The sequence below is a fragment of the Eumetopias jubatus genome, unplaced genomic scaffold, assembly GCF_037043125.1.
Source record: "Eumetopias jubatus isolate StellerSeaLion01/CBP00866 unplaced genomic scaffold, mEumJub1_p1.0 scaffold_1, whole genome shotgun sequence".
Taxonomy (NCBI): Eukaryota; Metazoa; Chordata; class Mammalia; order Carnivora; family Otariidae; genus Eumetopias; species Eumetopias jubatus.
Window position 1 is genome coordinate 196150306 of NW_028274807.1, and position 15137 is coordinate 196165442.

Consider the following 15137-nt stretch of genomic DNA (forward strand, 5'->3'; position numbering starts at 1 on the left):
CCCAAATCCGGCCAGTCTAGTCCTCCAGGCCCAGGACCACTTTAGGGAAGTGCCTTCTGAAGCACATTCATCACACCTTCTCCTTGCACCCAACTTGGCCACGCTGCCCCCAAGAGCCTATGGACCACAGATTTGTTCAGATTTGCAAACACATCTTTTCAGTTTGCTTTCATCTTTCCAAGGCTACTTGTGAATGGTGGTTGGGAGGAGGGCTGTCCCTTTTGCAGACTGGAGGGGCCAGAGGGGAAAGTTTTACTCACAAATTCCACAACCTGAGACAGCAATGGGCTACTGGACTGAGCCTGTGGTTCACTGAGCCACCTTTAGGACAGGTGATCAGAGAAATAAAGATCGGAAATCGTCTTCAGCTGGAGTGAGCATCTTTGCTTCCCCCGGCTCTGCAGCTGTCTGGGCAGAGCAGAGGTGTCCTCATGAAGGACATCTACTACCCCATCATCTGCATATGCACCCACTTGCCCTGACTTGTGGCCATTCACGTTCATGTCCTCTCTCGCAGCAAGCTCACAGACAAGCCCTCCCTTCACTGCACCATCGCTTGGAACACAAAACAACACTGGGCATTTCTCTCCAGAAAAAAGTGAAGGGCCTATTCCACACTGAACCCTGCTAATACCCTACATGACCCAATGTAAGACTCATGATGATAACAGGGACATAAAAGTCATTTTAAAGTAAACAAATGAATAGGGAAAAAACTATCTTACTCGTGACGGACTTCAAGCATGTGGGTAGCAGAGATAATGGGGCTCTGGTTAGTTTGGACAGGTGTTTCTGCAGCTTGCCAACCTCTGCAGTTCCCTTTTGCCAGTTCTTAACATCTCATTCCCTCTTCACCCTGCTTTCTTTGTTGCCAGTGCTTGCTCACAAACTTCCCTTCCTGGCCCCTCCTCCTGCAAGCTTCACAGTGACCCCTTCCTCCACACACCTGCTTCCCATGCCAGAGATCTGGGCTTACCTAGGGTTCTACATCCTTGAATGCATGGACCCTGGCTGGAACCAGAGGTTCCTGTAAGCCGCGCCCACACTCCAGGAGCCTGGGGCGGGCTGGGGCTGGCACAGGGGGAGGGCCCAGAGGCTGGCCTGGGCACAGAGCAGCGTTTGCACAGCAAGCATCACGGCTGTCAGGAAACACACACGGAAGACAGACACACTGTGACACACGTGTGCACACACACACCCATCTGCACGCACACACACACCAGGAGGTGATGGATGTTACTGAAATGGACCGAAAACCAACAAGCAGTGGGGTAAGAAACAAACAGAAACAAAACAAAGCACTTGCGTTCAGATGGAAAGCTGTTTCCTGGGCAGCTAGGGCCCGAGCCCGGGACAGGGGGGAGGTGGGTGCCTGCCTAAGGACCCTGTCTTTGGAGAAGATGGGAGGAGACAGGGTACCAGGCCAGCGCTGGCCCCCCGGGGCCTGCCAGGGCTATACCTCTGCCGCTGTCCTGGGGGCCCTGCCCCCCGGGCCACAGCAGGTGCGGGCACAACAGACAAAGCAAGAGAGGGGGGCACTTACCTCATAGCCCAGAAATGGCTAGTCCGCATTTTGGGGGGTGTGCGGTATCTCAGTTTAAACAAAATCCTTGTGGCACCGCTCAACCATGAATAGCCAGCTCTCTAGTATTTCAAATAAGCTTGTAAAATGGTTAGTGAAAAGAGAAGAAAACAAAAGGACAATTCACCTGTAGGGCAATGGTGGTGTTCTTCGCAGGGTATTTTCCCACCAGGCCTTGTTCTTTCCGTTTCTTGAATTTCCTAAAGTAGTCCTGTATCAGGAAAGTGGCATAGAACTTCCCCACGGTTACCTCATCATCTAAACGGAGAGACCAGACAGAGCTCTCCCGAATCAGCACATTTGCACCAGGAGCCTCAATTCTCGCTGGGGGCCAGGGCGGGGGCGGGGCGGGACAGCGCCCAGGGCATTGAGCTCTGGGCTGAGGACCTGGGAGACTAAATCTAGCAAAAAGCAAGGTTTTGCAAAGCAGTTAAGGCTCAAAATTAGAGTCAGTCCCATGAACTGATACTCAAAATTGCAGAAAACGATATGTTTGTCATGAGTTTATTAGAGCAGCGTATTAGTAACACTATGGAGTGCTGTCTTGGTTATTTACTGAAAATAAAAATTACGAAACAAAAAAAAAAGACTTTCTGGGTCCTATTTTCACCCCTGTGCATAGAGATTTGCACGTGTAATTACCATGAACACCAAGGCAATTAACCATCCAAATCCTGATGCTTTGAGATAAAGACAGAGACCTCAGAAAGTGACAGACAAGCTCGGAAGAGGAGGAAGGTTCAGGAAAGTGGCTGCAAACCCAGATTTTCACGTGCCCCCGTGATTCTGTTCCAATAGCCTCCATATGCCATTTCTCTGTTTGTAATCCAGAACTGCTTATTTTGGGCACTGCAAGCGACAGCTCCAACTAACCTCGAAGTTGAGCTTATTTCTGCTTTGTTCGGAACAACTCCAGCATGTACCGCTGGGGCACTGGAACTCCGCTGAGCATTTTAAAGGTGATGCATGAGGCAGAATAGAGGCTCTGGCTGTCTCATGGTAAACCACGATGTGTTTGCCCAGGGGCCTCCACCAGCCCTGCTCTCCCTGGAGTGCTCGCCCCCAGATCTGCAGTGGCCCCTGGGCAAGAAGCTTAGGGCCCCAGGAGTTGTAGAGGCTGGGAGAAGGAAGGGCTGCTGGCCCTCAGGCTTTGGGACAGCTGAGCTTGTACCCAGGCTGCCCTTGCAAGAGCTGCATGGTGATCTGGGGCAAGGGGCTTGTGTTCTCATCTATAAATGGGGCTACACCTCTTAAAGGTGCTTGTGAGCATGATCCGAGAGGAGGCCTAGAAGCACCCGGCCCCATGCTAGGATGGTCCGAAGTGCCTGGGCTGGATGATAGTGAGCCGGCAGCCTGCTGACGGTGCCATCCACTGAAATGGATGGTGGAACATGACAAGTTGGGGGCCACTGGGACCCTCTACATTCACTGAATGAACCACAATGGGGTTCATTCAGTGCCCGTGTGGGAAGTGTCTCCATCTAGATACCGCTGGGCTGCTGTATGCACCTCTCCAACCTTCACTGTCAGGAGCCACTCAGTGTTACTGAGTAAGAAGATGCCTTGGGGCAGCTGGCCTTGAGAAGTGCACTGCATTCCTCACAAACCCCAGCTGAGAAGCCTGAAGTGGTGTAGGGGCCACCAAAGGGATGAAGGCTTTGGGTAGCATGTGAAACTATGTCCTGCATCTGTCTCAGGCTGGTCCAAATAGCCTAATGATGCACTGCCCATGGGCACGGAGGTGAGAGGTGGACAGACCATTTATGTCTTGACACTTCACCCCTACTTTGCTCTCAAGCTGCTCCCAATTTTGCCCAGGGTACATCTGGTATACCTTCCAGCTACCTCTATTCTTGGGCATCCATGTTCCCAGAGGAGCTCCATGTGGGTGTCATGGCCTCTTCACAACAGCTCTGAGATGGTGGAATGGCTTTCCCCTCAACAGGTAGAGCAGGGTTGAATGACCTGCCCTGGCCAGTCAAGTTGGGATGTGAGCCCAGGGCAGTAGGCCTCCCAAGCATGGGCTCTCCTCTTCCTCCACACTGCCCACTCAGGGACTGCCCAGCTCTGGCCATGCAGACCACCTACTTCTTTGGGGCTGCTTCCCCCAGAGTACAAGTCTCTCTACTGAGCTGCGTGCAGGAGGTGGGCTCAAAGTTGACAACCCTGGGGGCCCCAGGGGGCCTCTGCCTTCTGTGCCACAGCTATCCCCTGCAGTCCAGGGTATCAAGTCTTCTCTGTGAGCTCCCAGAAAAAAAACACTAGGTTTACGGAAGACCCACCCCGTTCCACACTGGGATGTTTCCCGTAAATGCAGGCCTGATTCTTTTCTCCCTTCAGCCCAGATGGTGCTGGCCTGGAGGGGCCCAGGAGGCTCCCGCGGGAAGGTCTTGGCTCTCTTTGGCCCAGAACTGGGGGAAGCAGGGTGTTCAGTGCAGAGGGCTGACTGTGGTTCTGCCTGAGTGGCCACTCCAGAGTGGAGGCAGGCCACCAATTGGTCTTCTCCACTGAGATGCTAAGCTAATTGAGGCTGGGCTGAGGACAAGCTCTCAAGAACAGGAAAAATCAAAGCTAGAGTTGGTTAGAAAAGGAAGGGACAGAAGGAATGATTGCAGTGAGGCTGTCCGGGCTCAGGCCTGGAGAGAAAGAGATGGGGTCAGGTTTTTGAGCTCTTCAGGGCAAAGGAGCCAAAGGTCCAGGTCGAGTGAGGCCCAAAGAAAGGACAGCCCCTGGGAGAATAGGGGACTCCTACAGAAAGGGGGAAGAGCCATGACACGGTGGAGGACTGAAGAGTAGAGCAGAGGACATGAGCAAGATTCGGAGATGGGCAAGGGGACGACTGAGCACAGGTGGTGGAGAGGACAGCAGGCTACGCCCGAGGCCACAGGCCCCTGCACTGCCACGGTGCAGAAGGACAGTTCCCCACTGCTCCTCTGGGGCTGGCTCTTGGGGCCGCCTCCTTCTCAGAAGCTTGTGATAACCTGGGCAGGGGGGAGCACCACACATCACCCTGAGCTACAAAGCCTCCCAAGATGGGCCCCTGCCCCACTGTCACCAGGCCTGTGAGGGGCTCACTGATGCCCCACATGGGCCAGTCCCAGACACGGGGAGCAGCTGGCCTGGTGGAGTCTGCCACTCTGGCCAGGGTACGGCCTGCAGGACACTGAGGCCCTCGGCCCCGGGAGCTAGCCATCTGCTGGCCCAGAGGCCCATTTTCCAAGTGCACCACAATGTGGGCGAGGCTGGGAACCACTGGTCTACTGGAAGAGAAAAGAAGCAACAGAGAGAACTGGTGGAATGCAGGCAGTAAAATCCTGCCCTGCATGCACCTCCTACAGAGTGTGTTTGCAGATGCCTCAGAGTCCCTGCCTGCCACGAGCCTCTCCAGCGCAGTAGGACTGGGGGTTCGGCCTGGAGGACCACCATCCTAGAGACACACTCAAACAGTGCAGCATGCCACCTCCTAAGGCCTGCTGCCTTCTCGGGTTTCACCGTGCTCCTGCTGCCATTTTGGAATAGATGGACACCTGTCATCCTAAACCCCAATCTTTTCTAAGAAATACAGAGAAAAAGGCCAGGCCCAGCTATCGGGCCATGAAAGCGGAAGGATATTTGGCTTTCACTAGCAGTCTAGCAGAGCTAAAATTTGATCTGTTTTAAGGGCACTAGCATGGTGAGCCAAACTCTGGACCTTTTTTCCTTGGTCTAATTAAAAGAAAGAAAGCTTCACAGTAATGCGACTATGCTCCCCAAGATGTTGGGGTGAGACTGGTTTGTGAAGAAGGCGGCCAGTCAGCAGAGGGGTGCTGGGGCAGGGTGGGCCGGCCCTGGGGGGAGATGGAGGGGGGCAGGGTTTACCGGGACGCACGCAGCCGCTATTCTGAAGCATGCATCTGGATTTGAGAAACAGTGTAGGGGAATACAGCTGCCAAGAGATAACCCTGATTCCATGCCACCACCCTAAAACAGAATTGCTTCAGAATATTCTGAAAGACTGAGACTTGAAAGGAATGGAGGCTGCAGAAAAAGCTCAAGCACATTGTTACAACAATCTTAAAAAGCAATTTCTCTAAGCCATGCGAGCACTGGGTGCGCAGCTGCAAGGAAAAGAACGAAACCGAAGAGTTGTTTTAAATGTGCAGCATCAGTTCTCCTGTGGAGGGCCCGGGTGCTCCAGGTGGGAGCTGACAGTTTTCTGTTCTTTGGTTTTGGGCAGGGGGGGTGTGGTGGGGGTGTGTGTGTGCGTGCATGCTTTCCCTTTATCATTTCTTTGGGATCATCTCCCCCCGCTTTGAGCAGGTGGCTGCGCCAGCTAGGGGTGGCTCCCTCCAGCGACAAAAGTTCACACTGCTCTGGCTTCATGCGGAGGAGCAGACCTAGCCTCCATGCTGCTCGCTCTCTCTCTCTCTCTCTGCCTCCCAAGAGCCAGAGACTGTCACCTTCTCAGAGGGAGAGGCCTTGGCCATGGTCCTGGCCCCGGGTCCCGGAGTCGGCTTCCAGCCCTGAGCCCGACCAATCTCGAAAGTTGCAGGAGCGGTGATGCTAGAAAAGTGTGGTTGGTTACAAAACACACCGAATGCTCACAATGTGCCCGGGGCTAGGGGCGGCTAGAATACTGGGGTCGTGGCACGGAGTGAACGGATCCTGCACCTTTAAAACGTGAAAATAAAATAGTCACAAAACAACCACCTTAACATCTAAGTCCGGTGTACTTAAACAAAAATGGAAAAACAGTATATATATTATATATATGTGCATCATATATACATATATACATCTAAAAAAGTTTAGTCTGTTATTTTATGACAAATAACAAAAGGAAATAAGCATGCCTGTTAGTTCTGACTCTAAACTCCAGTTAAAGGGACATTTTCAGTAATTATGATGGATAAACTCAGTCCTGAGAAGAACATTTCAAAAATGCCATTTTCTGAAAGCTATCTATTTTTTCTGAGACATTTTCAACAACACGTTGAAGGATAAATGGAAACTAACTTTAAGTATTTCATTTTGGTTGAAAAAATACAGACTCTGGTTTGAGACAGTAAGCTTGTTCTCCCATGGTAATTCTTCCACCGACCAGAAAACCCCTGCCCCAGCCATCTGGGTCTTGGGTCTCCTTCCCACTGAAGCCTCTCCTTTGTCTGGAATGGTCCTCCTGTTACCCCAAATAATTACACCAAGAGGCCGAAGAGCCTTCTTTAGCTGTGGGCCCGAATGCTCTAGCAGATACGTAAAGCATTCTGCAAACCCCCTCTGGGGCTTGCTGGAGATCCTTGCACTGAAACCAACGCATTAGCCAAGAACCACTTAGGAAATAGATTGCACTGACCACCAGCTGGAGGGACAACTTGGTCAAGCAGTTTCATGCTGGTTTTCTTCCAGATTTTCTTGATCACAGCTCGGAGTTCTTCATTAGCTTGTTCCAGGTTCCCTAAATTCAAAAAGCACGAGGGGAAAACGAGCCTTGCTTCTCTTTTTTTTTTTTTGGGGGGGCAAAAATGAACTATCGGGACTTCATCAAGATACAAAGCTTTTGCACAGCAAACAGTCAACAAAACCGAAAGACAGCCGACAGAATGGGAGAAGATACTTGCAAATGACCTACCAGACAAAGGGCTCATATCCCAAATCTGTAAGGAGCCTTGCTTTTCTTAGCCAGCTCTCCCGTCTGTTCCCACCAGGGCTGCTTCCCTCCCAGCCTGGCCCGGAGCAGAGGCCTCAGACAGAACGGGGCTCCCCTCCCCCTTGGCTCTCCAGTGGAGGGGTCGCAGGCAGAGAGTAGGCGAGCCTTCCACTGGGCAGTCACCCCACGGTAGGAACCGTGTTTTATTCTGGAATTCCAGGCCTATGCAGCCTGATCTCATCCTCCCCTCCCACAGCCAAGACGCACCCCTTCCCACTGCTCCCAGCTAGAATGCCTTCTATTCCTCCACTGCCTGTTCCAAACACTGCCTCCGTTTCACCCAAATGAGAAATTCTCTCAATTCCTACTTCATGTACTCGTCAGCACCACAAAAGCCTGGTCTTTTATTATATGGGCTGAAGCCTGTCTCCTCAGCTAACCTGTCAGTCCCCAAGACCACCCTGCCTTCTGCCCCGCCCAGGCGTGCTGGCCGGGCCAGGTATGGGTGAGCACACTGCCAGGGGCACTGGGGGCTTGGAGAGACTGGCTTTAGGCAGAGGTTCACCTAGAGCTCCGGGGCTACTGGCAGACAGCCGCCTGCAGACCGCAGCCGTGCCCTGCCGGCCCCTCCTCCCTCTCGTCCACGGAGTGTGCCAAGAGTTGGCTCCTTCACGGCCTCCACTTTCCCACCTCCTGTCACTCCTCAACCTGCTGCAATCTGCTTTCTGTCCCACTCTCATGGCATCACTGAGCCAACCCCAGTGGCCACCTTCCAGGGCTGAGTGTTTGATCTCAGCGGGGAAGATGCGACTGCTAATAGTCCCCAAGTGCCGGCTTTGGCTTTGTGCCCGCCTGGCAGAGGGGCTCCTGCAGACATCCTTTCATCTCAGCCTTGGGACTCCTTGGGATGTAGGCATACTTATTCCTTTTCAAGAGAGAAAGAAGCTACAGCTCAGCACCATGAAATCCCTCTCTGAAGGTCACACAGTAGAAAGGGACAGCTGGTGTGAGCACACTTGTGATGGTCCCGTCTCTGCCCCAGCCCTCCTTCCCCCGCCTAATCTCTCCTGCTCTGTAAGCAAGCAGTGGCAGGGGTCACCGCAAAACCTTCTGGGACAAAGTGAAGCATAAAGGCAGGCAGGGACAGGCAGCTGGGCCCAGCACTCACTGCCCCTTCCCCACAGCCTCCCCTTTGACAAGAAAAGGCCCGGATGGGAGAACGCAACGTGGGATGTGGCATCCCTCCCCTCTTGTACCCCGTCCTGTCGCAGGGATGCTCACCTTCCGTCTTGATTTTAAGAGCCGTTCGAACTAAAGCAAACAGGGTTGCATTAAACATGACCGTCCCATCACTGTTGAGAGGCATGTTCATGGCCACTAGTCTCTGTAAACAGAAAGAAGTTTCGCAATAGAAGGCGAATGATGGATGACGGCCATGTTACTTCTTGGTGTTGATTCTCTGTTTATCCCTTGCCTCCTTCTAGTCAACAGTTCAGTTCCACAACTCCTTAGGGAGCACCTAGCACCTGGGGGTACTCGGAGCTGACACAGATCAAGGCTTTAGTTGTGAAACACATATGCTGGCACGTGGATGGTGTGCTTTGCTTGTTTTTAACCTCAACTGTTTTAAGACATGACTGTTCAAGCGCTCTTCTGTCCCTCCCCACATCTCAGGGTCAGGCCTCCCTTCTGGGCACATCCTTAAAGCTGTTGTTAAGGATGAGATAATACACCAGGTACAAAAAGCCAGGCACAGGGACTGGAGCTTGGGTCCTCACTACTCCTAAGATAGGGAGTGTCCTTTAGGGAACCCTGCCCCGGTGGGACCATCATGCCCACGTGGGACCCCCTTTAAGTCCACACAGTTGCTCTGTCTGGTCTTTCAGAGCAGGACCCCCACTTAACGCTTCTTTTCTCCCTTCTGGTCCCTCGAACACTAGCACTGGGAGCTGAGGAATGGGCTTGAGGGAGTGATACCCTCGCTGGGCCCTGGTTACCTCCAATACAGATGGTACACTCAGCTGGGATTAAGGTGGATCATGGACGCTAAAATTTCAGGGGATGCCTGGCATGTGATCAGAGCTAAGTAAGTGGTATTTGTAATTGTTAATGGTTCCAAATTTCTTATTTTGGGATGGCAAGGCATCCTAAGAGATTTTTAATGCTTTTTCTCTTCCCTATTAAGGGACTGGAATCTCACGTTTGCATGACTCATCCCACCTAAATTTCTAGTCCTATTACCAACCATGCCTGTCTCCAAACCCAGCACAGGTAGCCAGGAGAGCCTGCATGTCCATTCACTTTCCCTGGCAAGTTCCTGAATCAGCAAAATGGACCACATTGTGCCTCAAGGATACTTAGGTCCTTTATATAAAAGGGTCTGGAAACGTAAACACAAAACAACAGCCATAAGCTGGAACCCATCTTGTTCTTGGAAAGCAGAAAAGAAATTTATGAAAAAAAGTCCACTTCTGTCGCTTATTCTCTGTACCTTCATCCAGAGTCCAGGCTACAGAGAAGCAATGATGTGGGCAAAGACCCAAGGACCTGCCAATAGGGTTTTCTGGACTTTCAGGGCAGAGAACAATGAGTTTGTCTCCAAAGATTTCTTTGAAATTTCTCCGCAATACGTTATAGACTCCACTCTGTTACTTTGGGTTCTGTCTAGAGCTGGCCCAGCAACACTGGGTAAAACCCCTGAACCCAAAATTGCCTCAGACCCAGGGGAAGAGGTGACCAGCTGTTGTGTGGCTGGCTGGATTTCTAGGGGCAGTTGCAGTAAGCAAATCTTGCATGTCTCCTTCAGAAAAGGGAATTATTTTCTGTTGCTACGATGACTCAAGGTGGTTCCCTGAGAGCTCTATGGAAGAAGAACAAATCTCAGCTGGAGCTCACAGAGAGCATGGTCTGGGGTGAAAACTACAGAAGTGGGGTGGGATGGGAGATCTGGACCCAACCCCAAGAGGCCACTGCTGATGTATGGCTCATGGGGACAGACACTCTGGTGGCAGAGGGGTGTGCCATCATGTCCACGGTCACTCAAGCTAGGAAATAGCTAGGGCACCACGTCTTCTCCAGCCTACTTCCTAAGCAGACCTTCCAGCCCTGCCCTCCTCTGTCCCCACCTCCACCGCCCTCACTCTGGGTGACTCCAACAGCTCTCTGGGTGGTCTCCTGTTTACTCCCCCATTGCCAAGGGGCAACTTCCCACCATGAAACTCTACTGATGCTTCTTTTGTGGGACTCAGCCTGGCACAGAGGGCTCCTTGGAGTTGCGCTCAGCTTGTGCCCACAGTCCTCTGCCACTTTCCCTTATGCTCCAGCCATATCAGTGGCTCCCCATGTGCCAACATGATGGTAATTCTCCGACCTCCGCATCTGAGCTGTGTTCCCTTACTGCAATGCCCTCCCGCTTCTGGCCTTCTGGACCTGATGCAAATGTCACCTTCCCCTTCATCCACCCAGTGACAAATGACACGATCCCCTTCCTATTCTTACTATTGGCTGACAGGGTATCCTACGAGTTACAAATCTGATAGCGCCTCAGGACAGGAACCACATATGATTCATCTCTGCATCTCCAGTGCACCTGATGGAAGGCTCGGCAGAATGTCACTTAGTGTGTGTTGAATGAAGCAGAGAGTCCCTGCAGAGAGGCCATCAGACACACCAACAGGACACTTACCTTACAGGCTACTCTGTGTGGGCATAGTTTCCCAAAACCCAGGGGAGGCTGGATGCGGCGGAGCAGAGTGACCACATCGAGGTGTTTTATCCTTCCTCTGGAGACAAAGAACAGCATGAGGTCCAGGGAAGCACTGGCTGGCCTGAGCTTTCGGTCCATCCCACCTTCTACAAAAATCACAGCCAACACTCCAGAAACAGCCCACACAAGTCACATGGAAGCCTTTTCAACTTACTTCGCCTCAGGGTCATATTCTGACCATATTCTTTTGAATTCATCTAAATGGTGAGGCCCCAGAATAGACCAGTCCCGGGTCAGATAATCAAAGTTGTCCATGATAACAGCCACAAACAGGTTGATGATCTGAAAAAGCACATCAGAGCAAAGCTGCTTCATCTTTAGTGGAATGGATGGGCTTAGACCCTAGTAAGGGCCTCCTAATTAATTATAAGAGTCGTGAAACATTTGAAACCCACTTCTCTGAGGCCATAAAAACTTTCTTTCTGGAGAATGTTGAAGAAAAAGGCAGGTTTCCAGCTTTCCACAATGGCTTTGGTATAGTCCCAGGGGAAAGCAGGGGGCTGTGTCATCTGGCCTTGTCGACGCACACTGCAGTTTTATAATTTTGTGGCCACCAAATACCTCACACTGTTGAGTCACTGCTACGTGCGGTGGCTTTGGAACTTGGATAAAGACACCAGCAGCCCTAAGACGCTGGGGTGGTGACTGTCCCAAGCCTGTTAGGGAGCCTCAAACCCCTGCTCACAATGAAGGTGCTAGTAACATACACCTGTTGAAGAAAAACCCCCAACTGCCAGATGAAGTCTAGAGTGCTCATCAACATACAATACCCCACAGTCATTCGAGGGGGCAACATCCGTGGTCTGAATCCCAAATGCCACACAAGCATCCACCAGTTGAGAAAGAGAGCTGTCATGATCACCCACCAGAAATGCGCAGAGCATGTAAAAACTGATGAAATAAACAATGGCGAAGTTGCTCCCACATGTGTACTCCTCCCCAGGGTTATAGTCCGACTCGGGGTCACAGAGCTTCCCTGGGAGGCAGGCCAGCATGATCTCCTGCCAGGCTTCACCCGTGGCACACCTTGTTGAGATTAAGAAAAAGGGCTTTAGTAGATGAAGAAGCAATTTGAAGCTTAGACCTTCACATTTTTAAGAAATTTTTTTTAAAACAAAATTTGTAATTAGAAAAAAACCTAAGTGATTTAGGGGAAAAGCCAGTTCGAAAGAGTGAAAATTCCTAAACTGAAATTCCTACTTATTTTCAAATGCAACTTCTCTAAGTGGAGGCCTTGCTATAGCTCCCTTTGATTTAAAACAATCATTTGATACAAGCACATCAATTCTTTCTGTATAAATGGATGTTTTTGTGTCTTCTCTTATTTAAATGTTACAATCTTAAAATAATTATTTTTAATGACCTAATACCTGACAATTTGATTAGATCCCCATTCAATTTTGTTGAAAGCAAAGAACTGAAAACTACCAAATTCTAAGTAACTCGCTATTCAATCACAAGAATCATTAGAAATTACCTGTATAATTTCTAGAAAGTTCTCTCACTTCAAGGCAACTTGTTTACAAAGCTAGTTAACGGGGGTTAAAAACAATCCTATAAAATCTGAAATTGTGCATCTTGGATGTTCCCTGTTGGCTGTGCAAAGGCCCTTTCTGTTCTTGCTATATTTCCATGTTCCTGGGTGTGTTCAAGTGCATGCTCCCATGCATAAGTGTGTACCCTACCATTTTCCTGGTAGCTTTAGTAGACCTACTAGCTTCCAAAGGGATAACCCGTAAGCTGGCCAGTCTGAATGACCATAGCAGTTCCCACAGTCCAGAGAAATTCCTCTGACTGAAATGGTAAGGTCTTTGGTTCAAGGATACAAAACAAATACAACAAGCCACCACCATCAACCAGGAGGGGACACAGAGCATGTGTCCTGGGTCACCCTGGAGCCCAGAGCCAGGGAGAGATGTGCCCTCGTGGGACGCAGTCACCTGAAGAGCAGCAGCACCGCCTGGGGAAAGGTCTGGAAATTGTTGTTCCTGTTGATCTGGTTGTTATCTCTCATAGCAACCTTCCCAAACATCTGGGTGGAGAAATTATTAGGGAAATAAAGATTTTGTTTAAAAAAAAAAAAAAAAACACCAAAAAACCAAAAAGCAAAACACCCTCCACGAAACATATTCCACATGTGAATTTCGAACACAAGATTGATCAACACCTAGTAGGGCTCTCTCGTAGTGCTTGGCACTTCATTCACTCAGCAAACACGGGGCGGGCACCGTGCTAACTGCTGGGAGCCCAGTGCCGAAGTCAGGAGCCTCCTCACCTCAGGGAGTTCCTACCAGGCAACCAGACAGACAGCCCCTCCTGCAGAGAGCTGGCCTGATCCAGCCAGACAGGGAGGCGCGTAACGGATCTGCAGCCAGGGGATGGGGTCAGGAAAGGCCTCTGGAGGAGTGACATTTAGGCCCAGAACTGAAGGCACAGTGGAGGCTAGTCAGGTGAACAGAAGGGTGGGGTGTCTGGGCAGAGGAAGCACTGCCTGCAAAGGAGCAGAGGGGACACGGCCCAGGAGCCCCAGGAAATGGAAAGACCCTGAGTGTGCATAGACAAAAGATCTGGCTACAGACAAACGTGCGGGCCAGTGAGCCACAGAGAGGAGAGAGGCCTTTCCTGGAAGGGCAAGGGGAAGTTGGCTGCAGGACTTGTAGAAGAGCAGGCCATTTTAGAAGAACCTGGCAAAGCCTCCTGAGCGAACTGGTGATGGTGTGTGCAGGGCAGCTTGCAGGTCTCCAAGACAGCTCTTGTTTTGTAGGAGAACATCAGGTCATAAAAGGCCATTTGGGGCACAAAGCATCCCACGCTGAATTACAGGGGCTCAAGTAGGTCAACTCGTCATTCACAACTCCCAAATAGATCCCTATCGAACTGCAAATTTTTCTATGCCTTCAGATAAGGAAGCGCAGCCACCCCTTTGCCTTGGAATCACCCCACCTCTTTTGACACTTGCATCCCCCTTATCTGAAAGACAGCATCCAAAACAGCAGAGCACGTAGCAGAGAGACCCCCAGGAGGTCCAGCAGGCTGCTCTCCACCTCCCTCTCCTCCTGGAGGCTGTGCCTACCCTGCTAGGGCTCAGCTCAGCTCAGCAGTGAATGAAGCCCCAATCCCTTTCCACACCCCCAGAGAAGCGGGGAAGAATCCTGCAGCCCCTCAGCCATGGTCACAGAAGGGCCTGGTTTCGTGCTTCTTTTTTAAAAGGGCGCTACCCATGCCAAATAATGATCCCAGTGCAGCCCCCGCCACAGCATCTGGGAGCAGGTGGTTTCAAGTAAGAATCTAGCTGGTTGTGATAAAACATAACTTTCCAGGCCATCAACAGACTTCGGTATCATTAAATATCTTCTTAGTAATATCAGTACAGAAACCAGAACAATTACAGCTTCTCTCAGTGTGGCATTTCCTGTTGCTGAAACCAACTGCGGGTTTTCTCCGTCAGTTGAGTCTCCAGGACTCAGCCTGGGGGTGAGGCACACCACTACACCCAGGCTTCCCTGGCATGTCCCAACCTCTCCCTGCTCTTCTGAGCCTGGCGGTCCCCGGCACAGGCACTCGCCTGCAAAATCAGGACCCTGGCTTTCCACTCCCTCTGGCCAAGGCACATCTTGCCACAAATCTGGGGCTACCCAGCAAAGGGGACACAGGGGGAAAGTGGTTAGTGCTTACCTGCATGCCAATCACCGCGTAGATGAAGAACAACATGGCTATGAGGAGGGCTACATAGGGCAGTGCCTGGAAGAAGGAAGCAGTTGGCTCAGTGCCCGCCTCTCCCCTCTCCCCCACACTGTGACTGCTCGGGTACAGAATGAAGGCCCAACACAGGGCCACATGCTTCTCTTTTCTGGGTTATGCTGAAAGGACATCGACAGTGAAGGAGGACTTTTTAAACCCCAGCCCAGCACAATAACTTCAGTCCTGAGTATACCATCCATGCACACATCTAGTGTTAAGAATCTATGGGCAGGATATGCTTTCCACCATCATTAACAGTATACCCTGACCCTAAATAAAAAGTGTCAGGGCAGACATATCACCCACACAATGATGTTTATATGCATCATTGGATTCCTTTGTGATTATCATAATTGATCAAACCATTCCAGAACACTGGGTATTTAGATTGTTTCCACTTTCTTTCGTGGGCATGTTTGGGG

General features: G+C 51.0%; 1 protein-coding gene across 5 annotated transcripts in view; it reads right to left on the bottom strand.

Annotated features, from left to right (window-relative positions):
* Window positions 1–15137, bottom strand: part of CACNA1D (calcium voltage-gated channel subunit alpha1 D) — a 292448-nt gene that overhangs the window by 22666 nt on the left and 254645 nt on the right. For all 5 annotated transcript variants that reach the window (XM_088028075.1, XM_028124508.2, XM_088028067.1 and 2 more), the window contains 8 exons: window positions 14650–14715; window positions 12915–13006; window positions 11841–12000; window positions 11129–11256; window positions 10894–10990; window positions 8490–8592; window positions 6915–7016; window positions 1710–1840 (listed from right to left, as the gene is read on the bottom strand). In XM_088028075.1, the coding sequence (XP_087884201.1) occupies window positions 1710–1840; window positions 6915–7016; window positions 8490–8592; window positions 10894–10990; window positions 11129–11256; window positions 11841–12000; window positions 12915–13006; window positions 14650–14715 (879 nt within the window). The remainder of the gene's footprint in view (window positions 1–1709; window positions 1841–6914; window positions 7017–8489; window positions 8593–10893; window positions 10991–11128; window positions 11257–11840; window positions 12001–12914; window positions 13007–14649; window positions 14716–15137) is intronic.